General features: G+C 46.2%; 10 protein-coding genes across 10 annotated transcripts; 7 read left to right on the top strand and 3 right to left on the bottom strand.

The window, feature by feature from the left end:
* Nucleotides 1-1,265: 1,265 nt before the first annotated feature.
* F4817DRAFT_358546 (RNA-binding domain-containing protein) lies at nt 1,266-2,352 on the top strand (the record flags this gene model as incomplete). The annotated part of the gene is made up of 2 exons (XM_049306043.1): nt 1,266-2,056; nt 2,133-2,352. The coding sequence occupies 2 exons, from the start codon at nt 1,266-1,268 to the stop codon at nt 2,350-2,352; spliced, it is 1,011 nt and encodes a 336-aa protein (XP_049159488.1).
* Nucleotides 2,353-2,597: 245 nt separating this feature from the next.
* F4817DRAFT_365195 (uncharacterized protein) lies at nt 2,598-4,700 on the bottom strand (the record flags this gene model as incomplete). The annotated part of the gene is made up of 3 exons (XM_049306839.1): nt 2,598-3,627; nt 3,803-4,523; nt 4,587-4,700. 3 exons carry the CDS (start codon nt 4,698-4,700, stop codon nt 2,843-2,845), a joined length of 1,620 nt encoding a protein of 539 aa, XP_049159487.1. The 3' UTR covers nt 2,598-2,842.
* A 1,991-nt stretch (nt 4,701-6,691) lies between these two features.
* On the top strand, nt 6,692-8,363 carry F4817DRAFT_99574 (amidohydrolase). Its single transcript, XM_049308137.1, has one exon. It carries the CDS (start codon nt 6,882-6,884, stop codon nt 8,298-8,300), a length of 1,419 nt encoding a protein of 472 aa, XP_049159486.1. The 5' UTR covers nt 6,692-6,881; the 3' UTR covers nt 8,301-8,363.
* On the bottom strand, nt 8,364-9,964 carry F4817DRAFT_99573 (uncharacterized protein). Its single transcript, XM_049308136.1, has 3 exons — nt 9,560-9,964; nt 9,387-9,474; nt 8,364-9,328 (listed from the first exon to the last, which is right to left on the bottom strand). Exons 1-3 carry the CDS (start codon nt 9,596-9,598, stop codon nt 8,427-8,429), a joined length of 1,029 nt encoding a protein of 342 aa, XP_049159485.1. The 5' UTR covers nt 9,599-9,964; the 3' UTR covers nt 8,364-8,426.
* Nucleotides 9,965-9,977: 13 nt separating this feature from the next.
* Nucleotides 9,978-11,574, top strand: F4817DRAFT_336671 (oxidoreductase). The gene is made up of 4 exons (XM_049303204.1): nt 9,978-10,357; nt 10,417-10,642; nt 10,718-10,987; nt 11,103-11,574. Exons 1-4 carry the CDS (start codon nt 10,273-10,275, stop codon nt 11,461-11,463), a joined length of 942 nt encoding a protein of 313 aa, XP_049159484.1. The 5' UTR covers nt 9,978-10,272; the 3' UTR covers nt 11,464-11,574.
* Nucleotides 11,575-13,984: 2,410 nt separating this feature from the next.
* F4817DRAFT_99440 (uncharacterized protein) lies at nt 13,985-15,195 on the top strand. The gene is made up of 3 exons (XM_049308134.1): nt 13,985-14,350; nt 14,408-14,659; nt 14,713-15,195. The coding sequence occupies exons 1-3, from the start codon at nt 14,188-14,190 to the stop codon at nt 14,919-14,921; spliced, it is 624 nt and encodes a 207-aa protein (XP_049159483.1). The 5' UTR covers nt 13,985-14,187; the 3' UTR covers nt 14,922-15,195.
* Nucleotides 15,196-15,221: 26 nt separating this feature from the next.
* On the top strand, nt 15,222-17,026 carry F4817DRAFT_336667 (NAD(P)-binding protein). The gene is made up of 3 exons (XM_049303203.1): nt 15,222-15,302; nt 15,396-15,809; nt 15,891-17,026. Exons 2-3 carry the CDS (start codon nt 15,563-15,565, stop codon nt 16,892-16,894), a joined length of 1,251 nt encoding a protein of 416 aa, XP_049159482.1. The 5' UTR covers nt 15,222-15,302; nt 15,396-15,562; the 3' UTR covers nt 16,895-17,026.
* An 81-nt stretch (nt 17,027-17,107) lies between these two features.
* F4817DRAFT_99425 (uncharacterized protein) lies at nt 17,108-18,475 on the top strand. Its single transcript, XM_049308133.1, has one exon. The coding sequence runs from the start codon at nt 17,311-17,313 to the stop codon at nt 17,914-17,916; it is 606 nt and encodes a 201-aa protein (XP_049159481.1). The 5' UTR covers nt 17,108-17,310; the 3' UTR covers nt 17,917-18,475.
* Nucleotides 18,024-20,008, top strand: F4817DRAFT_99560 (zf-ZPR1-domain-containing protein). The gene is made up of 2 exons (XM_049308135.1): nt 18,024-18,469; nt 18,528-20,008. The coding sequence occupies exons 1-2, from the start codon at nt 18,272-18,274 to the stop codon at nt 19,785-19,787; spliced, it is 1,458 nt and encodes a 485-aa protein (XP_049159480.1). The 5' UTR covers nt 18,024-18,271; the 3' UTR covers nt 19,788-20,008.
* Nucleotides 20,009-20,033: 25 nt separating this feature from the next.
* F4817DRAFT_336663 (glycoside hydrolase family 72 protein) lies at nt 20,034-22,208 on the bottom strand. The gene is made up of 5 exons (XM_049303202.1): nt 21,757-22,208; nt 21,559-21,688; nt 21,387-21,460; nt 20,905-21,255; nt 20,034-20,822 (listed from the first exon to the last, which is right to left on the bottom strand). Exons 1-5 carry the CDS (start codon nt 21,817-21,819, stop codon nt 20,229-20,231), a joined length of 1,212 nt encoding a protein of 403 aa, XP_049159479.1. The 5' UTR covers nt 21,820-22,208; the 3' UTR covers nt 20,034-20,228.
* Between the last annotated feature and the right edge of the window lie 46 nt (nt 22,209-22,254).

Raw genomic sequence — 22,254 nt, 5'->3', positions numbered from 1 at the left:
GAGCCTGGCAATACATCCATTCTTTAGAATTCATATTCTTTAGAATGAGAATAAACCAATATGAACTGCATATGGGAGAGGGATCCTTATGTCCATTTTTGGCGTAATAAGCCTTGAGAACAAAAGAAAAAAAGAGAAAAAAAGAGGAAGAAAGAAAAGCACAAAAAAAAGAGAAGAGAATAAAAGGACTAAAATTTACGAAAATGCTGTAGAAAATGTCTCGAACACATATTCTGTCAGATAATTACAGGGGCTATTTGTAGCTAGTTAGACATAGTATTTAAACATAACCTTTGGTTTGCAGATATGATAGCCATTGGAACCCAACAAATGGCAACACGACCTGCATTGTCAAAGGGTTATGTTTAATAATACAATACTACCCCTTTAACACTTAGCCCTCTCATATTAAAAGATAGAAGCTGTCAGATTTAGTACCTTTGATTATAGTCATAGATAGAGTGAAGGTCAGGATAGTTGAACTGAACTATTAACGCCTGCCTTTCTATCCTCTGTTAAAGGTGCTGTGCAACCCCTATATGCCCAATCCTAGTAGATCTACCCCTGGATCTACCCCTAACTTACTTATACCCTGACAGAAATGCTCAGCTAATATGAGTTAATTGCTTATACTGTAAGGGAAACTGAACAAATCTGTAGGGTTAGATGAAGTGCACAGATTATGTCCATTAAAGTCTATGGCTGACGTTATTGTTCGTGCGACAAAATAAAATCCCTTTGGGTCAAAGAGGGAGAAGGCTTTTTAGGTTAAGTTAAACATCTATCTTATCTAATAACTTCAATGTTCTACATCAGTGACCTCATTTCTTTGTGTGCCTAATTATAGTTAGAAAGTTGAAGAATTTCCAGTATCAATGTAGAAGACATATTGGTCTATGGTCCAATCACCGGTAAGACTGAAACCAAACTGCATAAGAGGTAGTCATAGAGTGTCTTTTAACATTCACAGCAGACCACAAAGCGTGATTTAGCACAGACAATCTCTTAAGGATTTAATCTGGTGGAGGTGAATATTGGGTTTAGCCCGGACTAGAAGCACCAGTGTCCCCATTAGAATTAGATAGCTCGGTGGCTGTTTCTGGACCAGTCTTCTCCAACCAAAAAAAAAGTATAGCTTTCCCAACAGCTCCACTACTTTCGCTTAAATACCTAGCAATCCCTCCCAGTAGCTTTACCTTATTTCAGGTTTTCAGTCAAGGAGATAGAAATCCAATCTTGGTCCACTAACATCACCTGTAAGCACAATGTCTGGCACGGAGAACTGGAAAGACTTGTCCAACTGGAGGACCCGGGACCCAGTCACGTCGACGGCCAAAAGCTCATCTCAGTCTCGTGATTCCCGTCAGAACCTACTAGGGGCACCGTCCTGGAGAACTAGAGATGTCACTAGCAATGCAGGACCCCAGAGCCCACAGCAAGAGCCGCGCAATATCTGGACCCCGAGAAGTCGTCCATTTGACCGCGAGCGGACAATGGACAAACGACAAGTAGACGAAGAAAACGCCGCAAAAGCCATCGCCGAAGGCCGGCGCATCTATATCGGAAACCTGCGCTACCAGGCAAAGCCCGACGACATTGAGGATCTACTCAGAACCAATGACCTAGGGAGTTTTGAGTCGATCCACATCTCCATCGACCCCTTCACGGGGCGTAATCCGAGCTACTGCTTCGTTGAGTTCCCGGACCGCGAGTCAGCCGATCTGGCCATGTCTACGTTAGAGGGCAAACTACTACTTGGTAGGGAGGTCAAGTGCCGTCCATGCATACCAAAGGGCGGCGCATCTGGCGGGAGACAGGGCGAGGGCTCCAAGCGCTGGGGCCACTGGACAGGAGAGAAGACTACTACGGATGAAGGAGGTGAAGCATCCTTAGGACAGGATATTCGACAAGGGGAACAGGAAGGCTCGCCGTCTTCCTTTACTAGGTATAGGAATGATTTCAGCAACCAGCGGTTGTACGTCGGTGGTCTACCACGGATGCACGATCAAGCAACCAACTCTGCAGAAATCAGAGAGTTATTCAAAGCGTTTCAAGTGTAAGTCTACCATTTCGGAACTCAGGTGTTCATTGACTAGTTAAAAGGCAATCGCATTAAACTATCTGAATTACAGTGAAGCAATAAGCAAAAGGGTCACTGCCCATGAATCAGTCCGTGCCAAGCCTGGCCATCACGATTTCTGCTTCGTCGATTTTGTGACGCCAGAGCAGGCTCAAGCGGCAATAGATGCCATCAACGGTACATATTTTCGTGGCGGGCGGCTGAAGGTGTCCTTTGCTAGCGGCCGCTCTCGCAAGTGGCAGGAGAGGGAAAATATCGACGTCGATGGATAACGTACGAGCTAGCAAAGTAAAGAATCGAAATATCAACACCAACTAATGGCTCTGCAAAAGAGATCAAAAGAAAACGAAAAACTGATAACTTTTCATGGCATCAAATGGCCGTCCCCTCCCTCCTCGTCATTTTTTTTTTTTTTTTTTCCAATTACTCCTTCGGTTTTTTTTTTCAATTTTGCTTTTTCAATTTTTTTTTTCCTTTTCCTCTTTTCTCCTTTCTCCTTTTCTCCTTTTCTGTCCTCTCCCTATCAACACCTCCTCCTTCACACTGCTTCCCCTCCTTTTGGCTTGTTCTTCATTACTTCCTCTGTTGAAGAGGTAGATACCAGATTGTTCCAACCATCACTAGATATTGAGTGGTTGCTATGATTGCCAGTGCTATAGCCACTAGACTTGACAGATTTCAGTTGCTTTCCTTCGTGTGACGTGTGACGTGCTCCAAGAGACCAATGACCGACCATACGGTCTTTCAATCAACATTCATGGTTCATTTTGCCGATTTTTTCATGGCCTTCTGATTGCCTTTTCTCGCTTTTTTCGCCTTCTTCGAATCCTCAGTCGCAGCCGCTGCTGCTTTAGCAGCTTCTTTCTTCTTCTTATCAAGCTCCTTTTCTAGTCGAGCTACGTACCGGTCCCATCTTTTGATCCAGTGATTCCATATGTGGATTCTCCTTTGTCTGACTGTCTGGGTCGTTTCGGCAAACATGGTGTCCTTGTCAAGAAAATGATTCAACCCGCCAGCGAACTTGGCGACGTCCGAAGGAGAAGGAATGGAATGCACCTCTCGAAGATGGGCTTCTACATCTCTATATAGCCCTGTTGCAGTATTCCTGAAGAAACGGATGATATTTTCCTCACCCTGACGGTCCTTTGGGAAGGCGTGAAATGATGCCCAAGAGTCGTAGCGGTCCCTAGTAGGATCTTCCCACAACAATTGAAGTTCCAACTCTCCCGAATCGTTCCAGCGGATCCCTGTTACCTTAAGGTAAGTCCATGCTACCTGCCCGTCTGCGGTATACTTCGGTACCTCGCGGTGTACAACTCCAAAAGAGTTCACAACCTGGCCCTTGCGTCTGGTGCGGGATGAAACTGTGTCCGACATGAGATGCATATCCTGTGCGATACGGTTTCCACCCGTGAAGTCAACCGGTGCAGCTCTAATAGCTGCATTGATCGCAGCTCGGTTGGCCATGTCTTTCAGCCACTGAGGATGGTTGTCTTTCTCTTCATCGCTTTTACCTTTTAGTGCAAAAGCCTTTTTACGAGCATCCACTACAGCATATAAAGGTTAGCAAAATCCACCAGATTTAGGTCAAGAAAAGAGCCCGCCATTAAAAAAAGTCAGGGCCTAAGGAAATTGCTTTGGAGACAACAAATCATCAAAATGAGGTTGGTAAATAAGGGCAAAGTAAACTGACTAGGTAAAGAAAATGGAAATTTCACTTACAACCACGAACGATGGCAGAAAGGTAGTTCCTTGCCTGAGGACCTTGCTGAAGCTCTGAACGACCAAGGGCCTTTTTCAGATGGAACTCTTCTCCATAGAGGGAGAAGCGCATGAAGACATCGAAGATGGGCAGGTTGATAAAAGCTGGTGCTTCATGAGAACCATCCGCCAGTGTATCCCATCCATAGAGCTTAGACTCCATGCCGCCAAAGTCAACGTTCTGGTGAAGAACAAGAGATAATTCTCTAAGATCATCGCATCGACTCAAAAGTGTCAGGATATGATTAATGTGGTTGTTGGGAGGCCGATTGTGAGGCTGGAGGGCAACGTGTGGTGCGGGCCTAACCTGTCCGCCCCAGTCTTCCGCCCAAGGGTTTAGAGCCTCCCCAGTTATAAGGCGAATGGTACGGATCATGGCCAGACGTTTAGGGAGAATAGCCGCCAAGAATGTGTGTAAATCTTGGGCAAAGTCGAATTCAAATCTGTTGACGCGATAGAAGACGGGATGGTCTTCTAACTCTCGATAGATTGATCGGCAGGTGCGACTAAGAGAAACAACTACTAGAGGTTCTTCATCCGATTTCAAGACAACCCCGGTGAAGCGACTCCTACCATCATTGTCGGTTTTGCCCCATACAAACTTGTTTGAGCGAGGAGCCATCTGCCTTGGTCGGACAGGCTTGTCGATGGCTACGGCATATTCGTAGATGATGAGGCGAATCTTAAAAAACGATGTTAGTTCACTAGTTCTCGCACAGATTGGAGTCAGAAAGAGCGCACATACCTCTATAGGGATGTTCTTGAAGAGGGGAGAATCATGATGATTCTCTTGGGTGAGGACGGCATAAATATGATTTGGATCACCAATATTGATGAGGCTGCTGCTTGACGCGGCCATCGTGTCTTACTTCACGTCGACAAGTGATGTAAAGTGATATCACCAAAGTACGCAACTAGAAGTAGAAATGCTCTTGTCGCATATGTTTAGAGGCAAGAAACAACAGGCAACGTGGGAGTCGGCGACGCGTAATAGTAAAAGGAGTCGGCGACACGTAATAGTAAAAAGAAGTCGGCGACACGTAATAGTAAAAGAAGTCGGCGACTTGTAATAGTAAAAGAAGTCGGCGACTTGTAATAGTAAAAGAAGTCGGCGACGCGTAATAGTAAAAGAGATGTGGTTTAGGGATTGACTTATAGATAGTTTGTGTCAACTTTGTTGACGAAAGCCGTCCCGAAAGGGAAAGCCTGGGAACGAACTAGAAAATTGACGGCGCCAGTAAGTTGACGAGATGAATTCCGGCGTGAAAGGAAAGGGTTTGGAATTAACAAGCAGTGACGGGAGTTGTAGATATTTAAGTAATAAAATTGGTGGGAGGAAAACCGCAAGGCAACGAACCGGGCAACGAACGGGGCAACCGCGAAACGCAAACCGGAAGGAAGTTGCAAGGCCTGTATATAACTTAGTTACCTAAATACCTAAAGTACATACCTTAGGTACGTTCCTTGGGCATGTTCCTTGAGTAGCACTTTCCCTCACAAGCGCCGATAAGGTACGAGATAAGATGGAGACGTAAGTGCAAGTGCAGGTGTAGCCGTAAAGACCGGCGTAGGTTATGCTTTATACGGGTGCCTAACTGACTTATCTACCGCTGTGGGTCACACTTTTTCACATTAAAGATGCAAGAGCACATTAGAGAGGCAAGAGTAGATGCATTACGCTCTTGTTCTTAAGGGGAAACCGATATTTCCTACTAGGGGTATAGAAAGACACTTGCATTAGGTCCCCTTATCGGAGTCATAAAAGGAGGCGCTGTATCTATCTGGAGGTAGGTAGTTGGAATACGGAAGTAATTATAATTTAGGTACCTATTACACGTTTACAAATAACTTATTGACACTTTAATAAGTCAAAATTTAGTATTCACATATATGTATTTTAAACTGGTAATAATGGCTATATTTCCTTACTATTTAGAGTAGGATGGGCCTATTTCTACTTGATCACCGTCTTCCAAGCATAAGGCCTCTCATAATCCATCTCTTATATACTCCAAATGGCCTCCTTGGCTTCCTTAGATTCCTTGGATTCCTTGTCGACTTACCGGTAGCCCCTTTCTTCGGTTTTTTGTCCTGGCGTGGTCGTGTGACACCCTTTACCTTACCTATACGAATCATCCGTCTTTCCCATACCCATTCGCATAAGCATTCGGTACACATCCCCTTACGATATTTTTTCTCCTGGGTATTGCTAGATCTGACACGGTAGTGATTACGACAGGTATGCCCACACTCGTAGACTTGGACTATGTCCTGGCCTTTTTCGTCTTTGGCGGCAGCTACAACCTTTAATGCCTTCAACGTTGCGCACTTCTCAGCTGAGAGATGTGTACAACTGAGCTGGTAACGGGATTCACATATAGCGCATTGCTGTGCCGATCCTGTTGCTGTCTGCTCGTCTTTCAGTTGAAAATAGAGCAGCTCTCTTGGGCTCCATTCACCACCATCTAAGGCCATGTTGTCAAGTCGTCTTCTACAATAGTCTATTCCAGTGTTTCACACGTGATAGGATTTTAACCTAAGGGCAAATAATATATTAAGGGTTTTGTTCATTGTTATTTATACGTCTTATAAACAAGTAAACAATGCGTATTCAACAATGTAATTATATCTTCAGTCAGCTACAATTGTCTTATCTCTTTCTTCCCTGAAGACCATTGTCATACCACAAAGTGGACATCGAAAAAGAAGACAATGCACCTAGATTGACGTTACTTTCTATGTTTTATGCAGTCAGTATCAAATTAGTGCTATTTCCAAAGATCACGAGACCCTGTCTATATCAGTGATATCGTTTACCAATAGCTTATCTCTACCCCAATGCTACATACCCAGAAAGATAATAGGTCTTGCTTACCGATCCTATCTATATGTTCAGTTACCCCTGAATTTCCACAATGGGACTCGCCTTAACGCATTTCTTCGCTTCACTAACCTACCTAGGTTTCCTTCCTATCAGGAGCGATATCTCAGCGCCGACGCCAACAAGAAGGCAGGAGCAGACTCTAGAGATGAAATCAAAATGACCCGGCGTGCAGTTCAACCTCAGCCCGAGGCCCTACCAAAGCGCGTCTTCTCTACAGGATTCGGCATCGCTATACGGACTAGAAGTGAAGATGACAATGCATCCCCGTCCAACGACGCCAAGGAGCAAATCTTCACCATCATTACCACAGGCCTACTAATCCCCGGCGACGGACAACCTACCAAAGACGCGGCCCTAGTAATTGAAAACAAGCTCATCGCATGGGTCGGCTTGCAATCAGACCTACCACCAAAATTCACCGAAGTGCCGCACAAATTGTACTCGGTGCCGTATTTAATGCCCGGCCTCTGGGATTGTCACGCGCACTTCGGCGGGGAGAGCGAGGAGGAGAAAAACGATTACCTGCCCATCATCAGCGAACACCCGGCCGCAGCCGGCGCGCGCCTCGCTAAAGGGTGCTGGGAGGCGTTGCAACGGGGGTATACCTCGTTGCGCGACCTAGCAGGGTACGGATGTGAAGTCGCGCGCGCCATTGAGGACGGGACGATCGTGGGGCCGAACGTGTACAGCGCGGGCTCGTGTCTCAGCCAGACGGCTGGGCATGGGGACGTGTTTGCGCTGCCGGCAGGGGACGTGCTTCTAAATCTTGGCGTGTCGAGCGTGTCTGCGGGGCAGTTCGGGGCCGGCACGTCGATCATAGCGGACGGCGTAGATGAGTGCCGAAGAGCTGTGCGCTTGCAGATCCGGCGTGGAGCGCGGGTTATCAAGGTGATGGCGTCGGGGGGTGTGATGTCTCGAGATGATGATCCATTGTGCGCGCAGTTCAGCCATGAGGAGCTTCGTACTATTGTCGAGGAGGCGGCGCGACAGAACCGTGTTGTGGCCGCTCATGTTCACGGGAAGCCGGGTATCTTGGCAGCCGTCAATTCGGGTGTTGCGTCTGTGGAACATGTCTCGTTTGCCGATGAAGAATGCATTGACCTGATTAAGGAGAAAGGCATTGTCTATGTTGCCACACGTACCATTGTTGAACTGTTGTTGCAGTCAGGTGGAAAGGGATTATCACGGCAGCAGTGGGAGAAGGCACAACTATGTGGCAAAAATAGCTTCGTTGCCTATAAGTTAGCCGTCAAGGCGGGTGTACCAATTGCTTTAGGGACTGATACGGCACCGGGGTTCAATATGGCCATGGAATTGGACTACGCTGTGCAAGCCGGCTTGAGCAATCTAGAGGCGATCAAGGCCGCGACGGCCAACGGTCCATTGACCGTGAGGGGACAGGCTCCCAAGACGGGCCAGCTGAAAGTTGGATACGAGGCCGATATCCTTGGCTTATTGAAAAATCCGGTCGATGACGTGAAGGTATTGCAAGAAAAGGCGACCATCGGGTGGGTATGGAAGGGCGGAAAGATTTATAAGGGCCCGGGCGTAGGTCCTTGGGGAGAAGAATCATAGCCTCTACCTTGGCAGTTGATCGTGAATTCTAGTCTATCGTCTATCGTCTATCGTCTATCGTATCGTTACCTGCGTACCTACATATACAACTACATAAATATTTCAACCCCAATGAAAAACAAATACTCATACATCAATAATCAGTTTCTCTTCTCCTCTGGATTCCCTCCACCTGTTAGTCGATTCGATCAGAGTATGACATCCCTTCAACAGAAACGACCATTTTGTCGCAAAGCCCTCGGTAACTTCCCAGCCCGTTTCTGACCATGGCTCTCCCCATACTATCAACCCCCTAGCTTCTACCTCGTCAAACCCTTCGTACAGTCCACCAGCCATGTCTACGCAGAGATCTTCTTCATCATACCTGCCGTGGTTCAGGATCAGATTATCCCGCATACCACCCCACGGAACAATATCTATCCAAAAATCATGCGCCACACGCTTCTGGACCTGAGTCGATTCAAAGTTAGGGGGTATAGTCTTAGGAGGAGAAAGTATGTTTTTTATATTAAGAGCTGCGCCGCATTCGAGGGGTATCCGGTCGAGGATTGATAAGATAGACATGTTGGTAATGAACGCTCGAAGAACGTTGTATTGGATTAAGACAAGGAGCCGATGGTCTGCCGAGATAGGAAAGGCAAAATCCGGGATGGTGATTCTAACCTGATCGTGGCTATCGAGATATGGGATCATGGGTGGGATCGCTTGCCGTTTAGGGCTCGGTAGATTATACCTCGCACCATGCGTGAGGTCTTGTCGTTGGCTGAGATTATAACATGGGCGATCTGGTATCCCGTACACTTCATTTATAGCATTAAGTTGCGCATGAAACTCCTCCCAATAAGTGAAGGGCCTGAGCCGTGTATAAAGATGGGATGGCACGCGTGGATCGGCTTTTAAGAGGTTCATGATCTCTTGTGCCAGAGGACTATCTACATCTGGCATAGACGGCTTCGCTTGTCTATGGGACTCCTGTTCATGGGACTCATGCTGTTCGCTAGATGCTCGCTGAGCTGCCTTCTTTCGACCTAAGCATGGCAATTATAAGCGATTTTGAATTAATATGGGGGGTATGTAACAACCTACGCCATGCTCTTTGATGCAGTCGATTCTGTCGTTTCCTCCTTTCGGCTGCATTAGCCAATCCGGTCCAGTTATCATCTTCTACTCGCGCCTAGAAACCCATCAGCTTCACATTTCCCCTTGACATTTACAAATATCAAAATGGCCTTCATCCTTGAAAGCAGGGGAACCCTAACCTCGCGTAGCTGTGCCATCGATGACACGTTAAAAGCCATTCTGCGATATTTGATATTGTCGTGTCGCGAATTCTGCGAATTGGATCAAAAGGTTGAAATCCCCGATCGCGGCCAGGTCCCAGACTGAGACCTTTTAATGCACTCTGCTTATTAGAGACCGGCGGATGGTTGAATGATATGTGTTCCGGAAACTTAAAAGAACGGCCTCGGCACCAAGGGACCGTCCGAATGGGAAACAGTTGGCCCTCTTCTTTCTATTTTGGGCATCTTAGCCCCGGGAACGTTGCTTTAGCGCTGTAGGGCCGCAGTTTTGGGAATAGGCTAGGCTATTTCGGGAATAGCGCATCTGTCATCTGCTTATCCTGCATATATCCCTGCTCGGTTTAGAATCTACAATTTTATGTTACACTTATCGACAGCTTTGGACTTTCATCTATTAGCCGAACCGTATAGGTAAGGTAGTCACAGAAATACACATTCTTTTTAGTAATGGCCTATTAGTTTTCCTACTTGGGCACTATTTCAAACATGAAGTTAATAGTATATAAAAGTGCATCCTTCGCAGACAGAAGTCTTCAGTTCTATCTATCCATAAGCTATTTCACTACTAGCTTAATAAGTTTAACGCGATATATCGACACGGAAACAAACTATCATCACAAGCCCTCTAGGAATTTTCTAACATTATAAAATCCTAAGCACCATCAATCAACATGCCTGCGATATCTGGGTTCGTGAACTTCAACCCGGACAAGGATATCCCGTCTCTTCAGGGTAGAGTTATCTTCGTCACAGGTGGTATGTTATTACCGTCCTTGGTTTTACTTCAAAAATCTGTTTTAGCTAACTATTCAAAGGTACTGCTGGTCTTGGGCGAGCTTCAGTTAGAGCCCTTGCAAAACATGACCCTACCCATATTTACTTCACCGGCCGCAATGAACAAGCCGGCGAAGCGCTCATTGAGGAGATAAAGAAGACGAATCCATCCGTGGGCATGTCATTCTTAAAGATGGATATGACCTCACTGTCTTCAGTCAAGAAAGCTTGCGCTCAGTTTACTCACGACCGCCTCGATATTCTTATGTTAGCTACATTTTCCGTTTCTTCTCCAAATGTCGTACACCAAAGGGAGATCAATTTTAAACTAATGATAAATAGGTGCAATGCCGGCATCATGGATAAACCACCGGCCCTAAGCGAGGATGGCTTCGAGATACACTTCGCAGTCAACCATCTAGCACATGGCATGATCATTCAACAAGTCCTACCTGTCTTGCAGAGGACTGCTGATTTACCTGGCTCCGACGTGCGAGTTGTCGTTCTTACATCCTCTGGTTGGCGAGCACATCCGAAGAATGGTATAGATTTTGCTACTATTCGTACTAAGCAGGAAGACCTGACTTTGTTGGGATTCAATCTTCGCTATGGGTAGGTCACCTCTTTCAATTATCAGAGACCGAGCATGAAATATATCTTGTCTGGATAAAATGTAAGTATATTGGGTTATCGATCTATAAGAACTAATTGGAGTAAATCCCTACAGACAGAGCAAAATCGCAAATATAATCTACGCAGCTGAGATCGCGCGGCGGTACCCTAAGATCATGGCTGTGTCCATCCACCCAGGTGTCGTCACCACAGATCTAGTAAATAACTTGCCACCGATGAGAAAAGCGTTTGTGTATGGTGCAAACTGGATGCTAGGTGGCGGCGTAGTGGACGAGAGTATAGGTCGTCTAAACCAGCTCTGGGCGGCAGCAGGCGCGAAGAGAGATGAGTTGGTGAATGGAGCATACTATAAGCCCGTTGGTGTACAAGGCAAATTGAACAAGACAGCGATGAGTGAGGAGTTAGGCCGTGAGCTATGGTCATGGACTGATGAAATGCTGGCGAAGGTGGCGTAAGCTATACTGGATTATAATATAGTACGAACTAGGACAAGTGGTTTTTTTCTCTTAGGTTAAATTATTTAATTTGACTATGGAATGATTTAAACATCTTATTCTGATTGTAGACCGCGTTGCGGATCACATATGAACCGGGTATGAATTGCTAAGATGAAAATAAAATCTTTAAGCCATTGGGATATCTTATAAACGAGCCAGCGGGTGATAATTTGACCTAGAAACGATACTAATGTCATGCGGTGGAGCAAGAAACAAGGCAATAACTTCGTTGTTCCGCGAGGAACTCTAGGTTAACTATGGGAGCCTACGGCTAGTTATACATACTAAAAGTATCCTTTGTTCTAAATATCTCATCTAGAATCTTGACAACCAAGGCACAACATGTCTCAGATCTACGCGTATAGCTGATTCTGATTCTCGTGTTCGAAGAATTTGTCCGCTGGCGAAGACTTTGCTGGATCTTTTTACTCGCCCCTACGTTGACGAGTTTATGCGTAAAGCAATGTATATTACAGGACTATTTACTGAGTCCTACATCGAATCTCGTTAGGGAATTCAATATCAAGCCAAGAAAATGAGATATTTGACGCGTCATGATTGATTCATGCGACATTTGATGGCGACTACCTTCTTGATATCTAGGTACCTAGCGTAAAGTTGAGCCGGCTTCCTCGTCTTCCATAAACCTCGCAAAGATGCTACCATACAAGAGACATCTATATTAAAAAGCTTTTGCTATCACTACATGGATTTCTGGGACATCGTATTTCATTTAAGCCCCATGCTCGTCTAATTAGGAGTGTTTCTATTGAAGCGAAATGTAATTTCTGGCATTGTTGAGGCGATGTAATCGCTCGTTTAAGAAGTAGACAAATTTAGGAGATACTGATAAGTTCAACGTACACAATCATCGTGGCTTCGATCATGAATCCATGCAGAAAATTCGTTCAATCCCCCGAAGTTCTAAGCAGTGAGTGAAGGGTTTTTATTTATTTATTTCGTCGTGAGCTGAAAGGCATTGAGCAATTAAAAATGTCGACAGAATATTCCGTATTATGAATAGGAGAATAGGAGTCTGCCCCTTGCTCAAATTTACTAAAGAGGCCCTTACCCAATTCTGTTGAAATATGGTAACATCGGGCATGCCGCATGCATAGTTACTAATTAGTCCCGACATCATGAACCGGACTTCGAACATTTACGTCATTCCTGAAGGTAGAAAAAAGAAAGGATCTCTTGCTGGTGATAATACCACCTGATCTTAAGTAGGCTATTATTTCACGCAACAGGCTTGGTGAGAATTGTGACTATTGCGACTCCGCAGGATTAATCACATTATCAATTAAAGAGTACTAGGAATATATAATTGCACAAATTTCGGCACCACCGGGCAGCTTATGTATTATGTATGGTGCCTTAATAGCGACAGGGCAAGTGTGTGGGTGATGTGTCCATCAAAGTCAATAGCTACCGCAAACGAAGCTAATAGCGGCAACGAAGTCGGTGAGTATGTATGTAGGTGAATGAAGTGGCATCAGCATGAATTGAAGTAGTCTCAAGATCGCCAGCGACAACCTGCCCAGCGTCTCCGCGCTGCCTCAGACCCTTCAGCATCAACATGTGCCGGCCAATATAACCCTCCCGACATTACAGGGCTATCAGACCATCTTGACACCCCCGGCTTGCCTTTCAGGAACCAGTTGTGATCGGCTCACTAGACCGTTTGATAGTCAACACTATGGCTTCTTTCTCTACTTGGGTCAAAATAGCTGGAGTGGATTGGAGTGGGCATATCATTTAACTACTATGTAAGCAATTTGAGTTCGCTTTGCACGATGATGCGGTGGTATGGCCTCACCACGACCAGATTGTAACATGCCGGGGGTCTTTAAAGCTTAAACAGCACTACCGATTCGGTAGTACCGAATAGCACTACCGAATAGCTAGCGCAATTAGCTCGTGATGAAGTGAACAGACGAGTTGAGTTTTTGATATCGCGTACTCCGTTGGCGTAAATGATTAAGGATGGCCGGCAACGGAGTTTTCGGCATGGGGTGGGATAGGTAACATTGTGATCGTCTCTTCAACCACGTCGACCAGTGACATTAGTCCATGCGGGGGTAATATAACCCCTTAGGTTGGTATCCGCCCCGTTGGACCGCAACGCACGGTTGATAGATCCACTTCTCCTTGAAATGGCAAACGGTTCGACCGTAATTCGACAGCAAGCTTCGTCGTGGAAAACAAGTGGAAAACAAGTGGAAAACACCGCAAATCCTAGCTGAATCCATCCGGCTAGTATCCGTTCTACCATGTGCTAACCATGTTCGCCAAGGTTTAACCCTGAATGTTCCTGGCTAGCAAAATGAGAAGAGAGGAAATATCCATCGCTATTCTAGTCCCTGACGAGTGACGACATCACAAGGGATGTTAGACTCTATGTACCAGAGTGGATGATAGTAGAATCAACGTGGCCGAGATGAATGCAAAACTCAGGGGCGATGGGTTGGCGAGTCGGCAGCCTCGGGGAGTATATATCTACCATCACCTGTCAACATCATCAGATACTTTCTCTTATTCCTCATCCCAACGATCAGCTTTCAGGTTCACTCACACAGTCGCTCTCTACTTTCCAACTTAGTCACTCTTTGACATCTCAAGCTCTCAGCTTTTTCCACCGCTTAATATACCCTTCCCGTCGATACCACATCGCTAGCCAAAATGCGTTTCTCTAACATCGCTCTCGCTGCCTTCTCCTTTGGCTCTGCCATCGCCGCCCCGGCTGCTCACCAGAACAATGCTCGTGCCCTCGAGATTCTCGCCACTGCCACTGCCACTGTTGGCACTGTCCAGAGTTCCGTTGACGTGGAACTCAAGTCTATCTGTATGTTTTAGTCGGAGTAATCACTGTAGTCAGATTTAGTATCTAACAGAGTCCTAGCCAACTTGTTGTTGGACGTTAACGTCAACATCAACGCTTCTGCTCTGATCCCCCAGCTTGAGCATGCTCTCCTCAACATTGCCGGCGAGGTTACCAAGATCGTTGGCGATGTCACGCCTCTTGTTACTGAGGATATCCCCAAGTTGCTTGATTCTGAGCTTAAGACTGTCCCTCAGCTATTGAACGGCGTGCTCTCCATCGCTACCGGTGTTAAGGCTGCGGCTGACCAGATCACCAAGACTGTCCCTGCTGGTATGTTTTATACCTTTCACCTTTCACGCGTTTTGATACTAATCAATTTGTAGATGTCCTGAAGGCTGTCCAGCCTGAGCTTCAGCTTGTCCTCTCTACCGTCGAGCCCGTCGCCAAGCCCGTCCTCAGCTTCGCCCTTAAGGTTGTTAGTGGTGTCGTCAGTCCTCTTGCTGATGAGATCAACGGTCTGGTTGGTCAGCTCCAGGGTGTTGTTGGTGGCCTTCTTAAGCTCGTCGGTGGCATCCTCGGCAGCATCCTATAAGTGCATCGCGTTACAGTGTAGTGGTAGTTGATACCTGTGTTGAAGGAGTAATTGGAAAAGCATATAGAGGCCGGAAATCTGCATGCTCATGATTAGATGCTTGGATACCTTTTGGCATTTATAAAATTTAGCGCGCGAGCCGATAATCTTCAATTGATAGCATAGAGTTGTATGTCCCCATTTGAGTTTGTTTCTGTTATGTGAAATCGTAATCGTATTCATTTTAATCCACTGTGAGTGTGAGTGGAGACTCGTGATATTTTCCAATTAACTAGCTACTTGTCTTGTGAGAAGTGTTTTGCCGCAACTTGCTTTGGAGAAGGATGTTGGTCGAGTTAACGTTTTGTTGGTTAGTGCAAGTTCCTGAAGAAGGGTACCTAGGTAGGTAGTAGAGCAGGTAACATCAGCAAGGTGCCCCCATTGTTAACTAGTCTAATTCCTACATATGTATTTATAGCTTTGTTACATACCTAGCCTATAAAACGGCATGTAGTAGGTGCCTTTTACGGATATTTAACCAACCGGATATATGTTGCGGTTCACCTGAATCACATGCGTTCTTATTAATATAACATTTATAACTGAAGGCTGCAGATTCAACCCATTCCCAATAATTCATTAGTGAAGGATAGTCGCTGATAATGGCGTCTTTATTTGGCCTCGCACGACGCAATTGGTTGGCATTCAATCCTTCCGAAGCGCCCAAGTCGGCCGGTCCGCTCCGGTTCGGAATCCTCGGTGCCGCTGATATTGCACCGATGGCTCTTATCCTCCCGGCAAAGACTCATCCGGATGTTGTGGTTCAGACTGTAGCCGCTCGAGATCCGAAGAAGGCAAAAGCCTATGCCCAGAAACATGGAATACAAGAGGTGTCTTCGAGCTATCAAGGTAACTACATGATTTTCGACGTTTTATGCTTCACTACGTTGAGAACAATTACTAACTGTTACTACGCATCGGCAATTGAAGACTTGCTCGATAACCCTAATATTGACTGCGTCTATATTCCTTTGCCTAATGGATTACACTTCGAGTGGGCTCTTCGAGCCCTGAAAGCTGGGAAGCACGTTCTATTAGAGAAGCCGTCAGTGGATAATGTAACCGAAGCTGAGGCTCTCTTCAAGAATCCGATTCTTAACAGTCCTAAAGCGCCAGTTCTACTCGAGGCTGCGCATTATGCTTTCCATCCTGCTTGGACTGCATTTATGTCATACGTTTCACCTACCGACGTTTCTAGTGCGAAAGCAGTGCTATGGGTTCCGAAGTGGAAGTTCGCCACCGACGACATCAGATACCAGTATGATCTGGGAGGAGGCGCGCTCATGGATCTTGGAGCATACACGGCGAGCGCTCTTACGCGCGTGTTTGGCGCTGTGGCAGAGGAATGTGAAGAATGCCTCACTCAGGCAGCCTCCTACGATTCGAGATGTGACCAGCTTTTCAAGGCGCGGTATAAATTTCCAGGCGGCGGGCGGGGCGAGATGGAGGGCGATCTAAAAGCCCCCCTTGATCGCATGTCGCCTAATATTTACGTGGAACATATTCCTATAGTGGTATATAGTGCGGAAGTAGGCATCCAAGTGCCCAAGGATCAGGAAGTGGTGCGCATACGGAAGATCAAGTTCTCAAATTTTGTCATGCCCACGATTTTCCATTCTATCCAGATAGACGACGAGTTCCTAACAAGGAAGATTGGGGACAAGTCTGGAACCGCCATCAAGAAGTGGACGAATAGCAAGACAATCAAGGCCTACACGTTCAAAGAAGTTGACATTAACCAACCGGGTGAGCCTTCCTGGACGACTTACCGATACCAGCTGGAGGAATTCGTCAATAAAGTCCGTGGACGTGAAGCACGACAGTGGGTGGGCGGCGCTGACTCGATCAATACCGCAAAGATGATCGACATGGCTTATGTAGCCGCGAAGTTGCCATTACGACCTACGAGTAAGTTGGTAGATGGTAGTATTTAGAGACTCAGGGAGGATAGTTGTTTCTAGGATGCGATATGTATATGCCAAGGGACGGAGATATTTCTTTTGTGATGATCAATGGTATTTAATGGTTATGACAACAGAATGAACAGAATGAACAGAATGAACAGAATGAACAGAATGAACAGAATGAACAGAATGAACAGAATGAACAGAATGAACAGAATGAACAGAATGATAACTTCACATTTCTCGTACGAGTCCCTTTCTATGTTACCTACATGGGTATCCTCATAAAGATAGTGATATATGCATATTAGAGAGATATGCATTAATATATGCATTAAATGGTTCCTTAGTGGGTCTCCGAAATTTCCCACTCTTCTGGTCCCCGAGAAGAAAAGACTTAGAAAAGACAAGACGACAAGAACCCCTATTCGACCACAATTTTCAAGATGACAAGCGAGACTCTACCGCAAAGCCTTGAATTCCTCACTGATGCCGCACACCTTCTCGTGAAGACGGCGCCTGAGACCTCGGCGTACCTTATGACGCGGCGGAACTCGCTAATATTCCACAATGATTTAGAGCAGTCGGACTTGCAAAGACAACATGTGTGCGGTGCCTGTGGACATATCATGATCCCCGGCCAAGGAAGCGAGCTAAAGATAGAGACAAACATGAACTCACAGCGAAAAAAGTTGAAAAGGAAGAAGGATAGCTCCAAGGCTATAACTGGGAAGAGCACACCAATAGCCGATCGTCGAAAGAAGTTTACTTGTGGGATGTGCGGTCGGTACACCGATATTGTATTTCCTCCCGTAGCGCCTATATCTGGGCGTCGTCTACTAAAGCCAACAAAGTCCATGAGTTTAGGCACAGCTCACCGCAATGCGCCTATACCCTCCGAGCCAGCTAAAGTCTCAGCAAGTGCTAGCAGCAAGAAGAGGGCCAAGAGTAGAAAACAAGGCCTTCAAGCTTTGCTTCAGCAGGCTCAATCTTCTGCATCGAAATCTCAGAGTGGTCTTGGCTTGAGTTTGAGCGACTTCATGTCAAAATGATCTATCTACATTAGGTACCTCCTAGTATTGAGGTACTGGATTACATTACACCAATCAGGTGCTGCATTGCTTACAAAAAGTTGCCGTGGCAGGAGACTTCTCGACCCTTCCAACAGGGGCTAGCAATCACTAGCTCTCGGGCGATAGTGGTGCTGTGTGCCACTGATAAGATTTGGGTTGTGGGATATGTCATAACCCCGCGCTACCGCGACAATTGCCCCTCCAGATTTTTATTTCAAGTCAAACACAATAGAAGTAGTCGATCAACATATTTATATATTTATATTTTGACGACGAGTAAAGAACCAAAACAATTTTTTATCGACAAGAGCTGAAAATAACAATACGATTCAAAATGCCTACAGTCGACGAACCAGGACACTCGACCATTGTTTCCCCGCCCGACTTCTTCGAGTCCATCGGCCACAAAGCTGGACATCTCGCCTCCACTACTGATGGAACAACTGGAACAAATGGAGTCGCGGATACGAATGGCGACGAGGAGAAGGTTGTCGAGGAAATCGAGTCGCTGTGCATGAACTGCCATGAAAATGTATGTATTATCACTAAATGTATTCAATTTTAACCATCTCTATACTAACATTATCTAGGGCATAACACGCATGCTTCTTACTTCGATCCCCTATTTCCGCGAAGTCATACTCATGTCTTTCTCTTGCGACAAATGTGGCTTTTCAAATTCCGAGATACAGTCGGCCGGTACCATCCAGCCCAAGGGGTCGAGCTACTTACTGCGACTAACCGAAATGGCCGACTTCGAAAGAACGGTGATCAAGTCTGACACTTCTACCGTCAAGTTCATTGAACTCGACCTAGAAGTTCCCGCGGGCCGCGGACAGCTCACGAATGTAGAGGGTCTCCTAAGAACGGTCGTGGATGACCTCGAGCTTGGACAAGAGGCGCGAAAGGAGCAAGCACCAGAAGTGTATGCTAAGATCGACGAGATCATCAAGAAGGGCCGAGCAATGTTAGCGGGCGAGTCCTTCCCATTCCGACTTTCCGTGGACGACCCGGCCGGAAATTCCTGGATTACTCCTAATATGCGTGACGGTGTTGGTAAATGGGAAAAACACGAATATGTGCGCACCCCGGAACAGAATGAAGCACTGGGACTCGCCCCCGCGAATCCGACCACTGGCGCTGGTCAATCTACCGAGGATGAGGATATAATTCCAGACCAGGTGTACGAATTCCCGGCCACTTGTCCTGGATGCATGCACCCTTGCACAACTAATATGAAGATGGTGGATATCCCGCACTTTAAGTCTGTTGTCTTGATGTCAACTGTCTGCGCTGACTGTGGATATCGGTCCAACGATGTGAAGACTGGAGGAGAGATACCAAAACTAGGCCAGAAGATCACATTAAAAGTCGAGACCGAAGAAGACCTCGCTCGAGACATCCTCAAGAGCGAGAGCTGTGCGCTTGAATCCCCCGAACTCAACCTCCAAGTGAACCCCGGAACGCTGGGTGGCCGATTCACAACCGTCGAAGGTCTCCTGACGCAAGTACGCAACGACCTACACAGCCAGATCTTCGAGACTGGTACCTCGGAAGGGGGCGACTCTCTGAGCGAGAACGATAAGTCGGAATGGACGCGATTCTTCGAGGGCATCGACGCCGCCATCAAGGGCGACAAGAAATTCACTATCATCCTCACCGACCCGCTAGCTAGCAGTTACGTTCAGAAAGCCGTCGACCCAGATCAGGTCGACCCCCAGATCACGACAGAGGAATACGAGCGTACGGAGGAGGAAGAGGAGGATCTTGGACTTCGCGATATGAAGACCGAGGGGTACGAAGCGGAGGCTGTTAATACTAATGAAGATGCGCAGACTAATAGCGCTTGATGGAAGGTTATGTAAATAGGTTGAATATTTGCCATTTTAGTATGAAGATACCTGCTTATAGCTCGGGGAATGGGTTTAGGAGCCGCGTTTATTATCAGGAGTAGAAAAGTGTTTTATTATTACTACATCTTAAGACTCGCTATCATCCTAATCCTAATCAAGGGTGTGAGCCTGATATGCATTGTGCTGAGTAAATGGATGCAGGCTATACTTCCGCGCTTCTTTAGCCGCCATGTGAACAGGGTCAATTGTCATCAATAATTCTTGTCATTTTACTTCTACTTACAATTATCACTAGTTAGTTAACTTAAAACGTATGATTTTGATTTGCTATCTTCAAACGCTGCAGTTAAGAGATACTGCTTTACATAAAAACCAACGCCGATAAAACGCTATACTCCAGAACTTCCTCAACTTAATCTTCGGAGCGTAATCGTTCATCTAGGCATCTGCTTCATCGATGTTTAACTTATCCCATATTGAGGCTGCGAGATCTTCAACAGACAGGTCCAGCCACTCCTTACCCGCGTCGACCCACTCGCTGTCGTCGATAATGTGCGCCTCGGCCTCTGTCCAGTTCACCGGGCTAGCAGGCACCTGTCTTATTGCCAGAAAATTCATAATGGGATCAGGCCGTTCAGGCTTCGTTCCTGACATAGCCGCCGCTTCAACGAAGCGGGAGCGAGCCATTATTGAAGCTGGTAGCGGTAGAAAAGCCTTGTGCACGCTATCGCGCAGATTCCGGTAGTTTATCGTCTCTTCGTAACGTAGCCTGTCGTTATTTCGTTGAGTCAACGCCACGAGGCCGTCCTTGCTTGGCCCGTCGAAGAACTGGAACACGATACCACCTGAGAACACGCGTCTCATGCCCGGGTGCAAGTAAATCGTGCGGGTCTCAAGGAACCGACGCGGCATCAAATGGTTGCAGCCATATATGAATGATACTGGTATATGCGTGTTAGAGAACATATTGAGTGGCTCTGGGTCTGTAGATGTCTGCATCGTCATTTTAGGACTAAAGTAGACGTAGTCAAACTGGATTGTGCAAGGTAGAGCGGGTTAGTAATGAGAGCTATATAGTTATATTCAGTTACTGTGAAAAGAGATGGGCACTTACGACAAAGAAATCGACTGTTTCGTTATCATCTCCCGAACAACAGTATTCGAATTGTTCTCTCAGCGGGATTCTCATGCCCAATGCGACTATACCGACTGGAACAACCCTTTGATGTTTCTTGACGGCGAGAAGGCTGAGATACCGTCTAATATCACGCACTATGGCGCGGATGACAGGTGCAGCAACTACTGGTTCTAGATCTTTGATCAAGTCGTCGGGGATGGCGAAACCCAGTAGATTTGGGTAGCTCGCTAGATTTTCAACGGCCTGGAAGAAGCGTTGCATGGAGTTTGATGTGTACGACATCATAGGCGTATTATGATAAACGGTGGGGGGAATCGATTCGATAGACTATCACCATCCTCCGTATATGAGTACGGCAGACATCTAATTATGAGAGGGGTGACTAATAACTACCTCAGGAGGTAGGTAGGTATATGTAGTCTTATTGAACGAAGGCAAATAGGGGGAAATTAACTCACAACTAGAACATATATCTCATGCTCAGCTAATAGGTTCATGCAAGCTTTATGGCTTTTGGTTTCATCGATATGACCTGGTTACCGTCGTGAGCCCCTTGTTCTCGCCATCTCGCCTTGTTCCTAAGGCTGGAACGAGGTATAGGGAAACAAAATGCTCTTAGGATCAACTCACAGATGAATAATGTGTTAATCCCGAGTCGTCTTAACAGTGGAATAGCATGTTCGAGGTCCTCTATGCGGTCATCGGCCAGCATATCCGCGCATAGCCCATAGCTCTTGTATACGACGCCGTTCATAATGAACTAACCATTTATTGTACGGGTACTTAGCCTATACCCTCGATATATTATGAAGAATGATGTAGACTTACCCGCAGGTTACCTTTCCAAAAGTACCGCCCTTGGATGGTAACTGGTGTTACCGAATTCGCCATGGTTGCCTGTCTCCCCCTTTTCTCTTAAGTACCTAAGGTACCTAAGGTAGCACAAATATTGTTGGCCGAAATTCAATGTCAAATAAACCAGCTACGTCTATGGAACGCCAGGTACAAATACCGTACACAAATACTCGGGGATCCTGTAAATATGTGTATGCAGTATGTAATAAGGATTGTAGTAAGGTGGAGTATTGTCATGTGGATGAGGATGAGGATGGGTTAGACCATTGAAGTTCCACGACCATGATAAAGTTTAGTATCCTCAAAGTAAAGGCGCCTCGCTATATCCTACCTAATAAGAAGATCTGCGACAGTGCCTGCCTGTAGTTATTCAATAGGTCGAGGCCGAGGCTACCTGTAAATTACATGTAGGTACCCAATCAGCTAATCTAGCTTGTGTAGGTACCTAGGTAGGTACCTATGTATTGTTAC

The sequence above is a fragment of the Daldinia loculata genome (assembly GCF_022478755.1).
Source record: "Daldinia loculata strain CBS 113971 unplaced genomic scaffold F4817scaffold_22, whole genome shotgun sequence".
In the NCBI taxonomy this organism is placed as follows: domain Eukaryota; kingdom Fungi; phylum Ascomycota; class Sordariomycetes; order Xylariales; family Hypoxylaceae; genus Daldinia; species Daldinia loculata.
The sequence above is the reverse complement of the archived record's forward strand: the minus strand, read 5'-3'. Positions and strand labels throughout refer to the sequence as shown.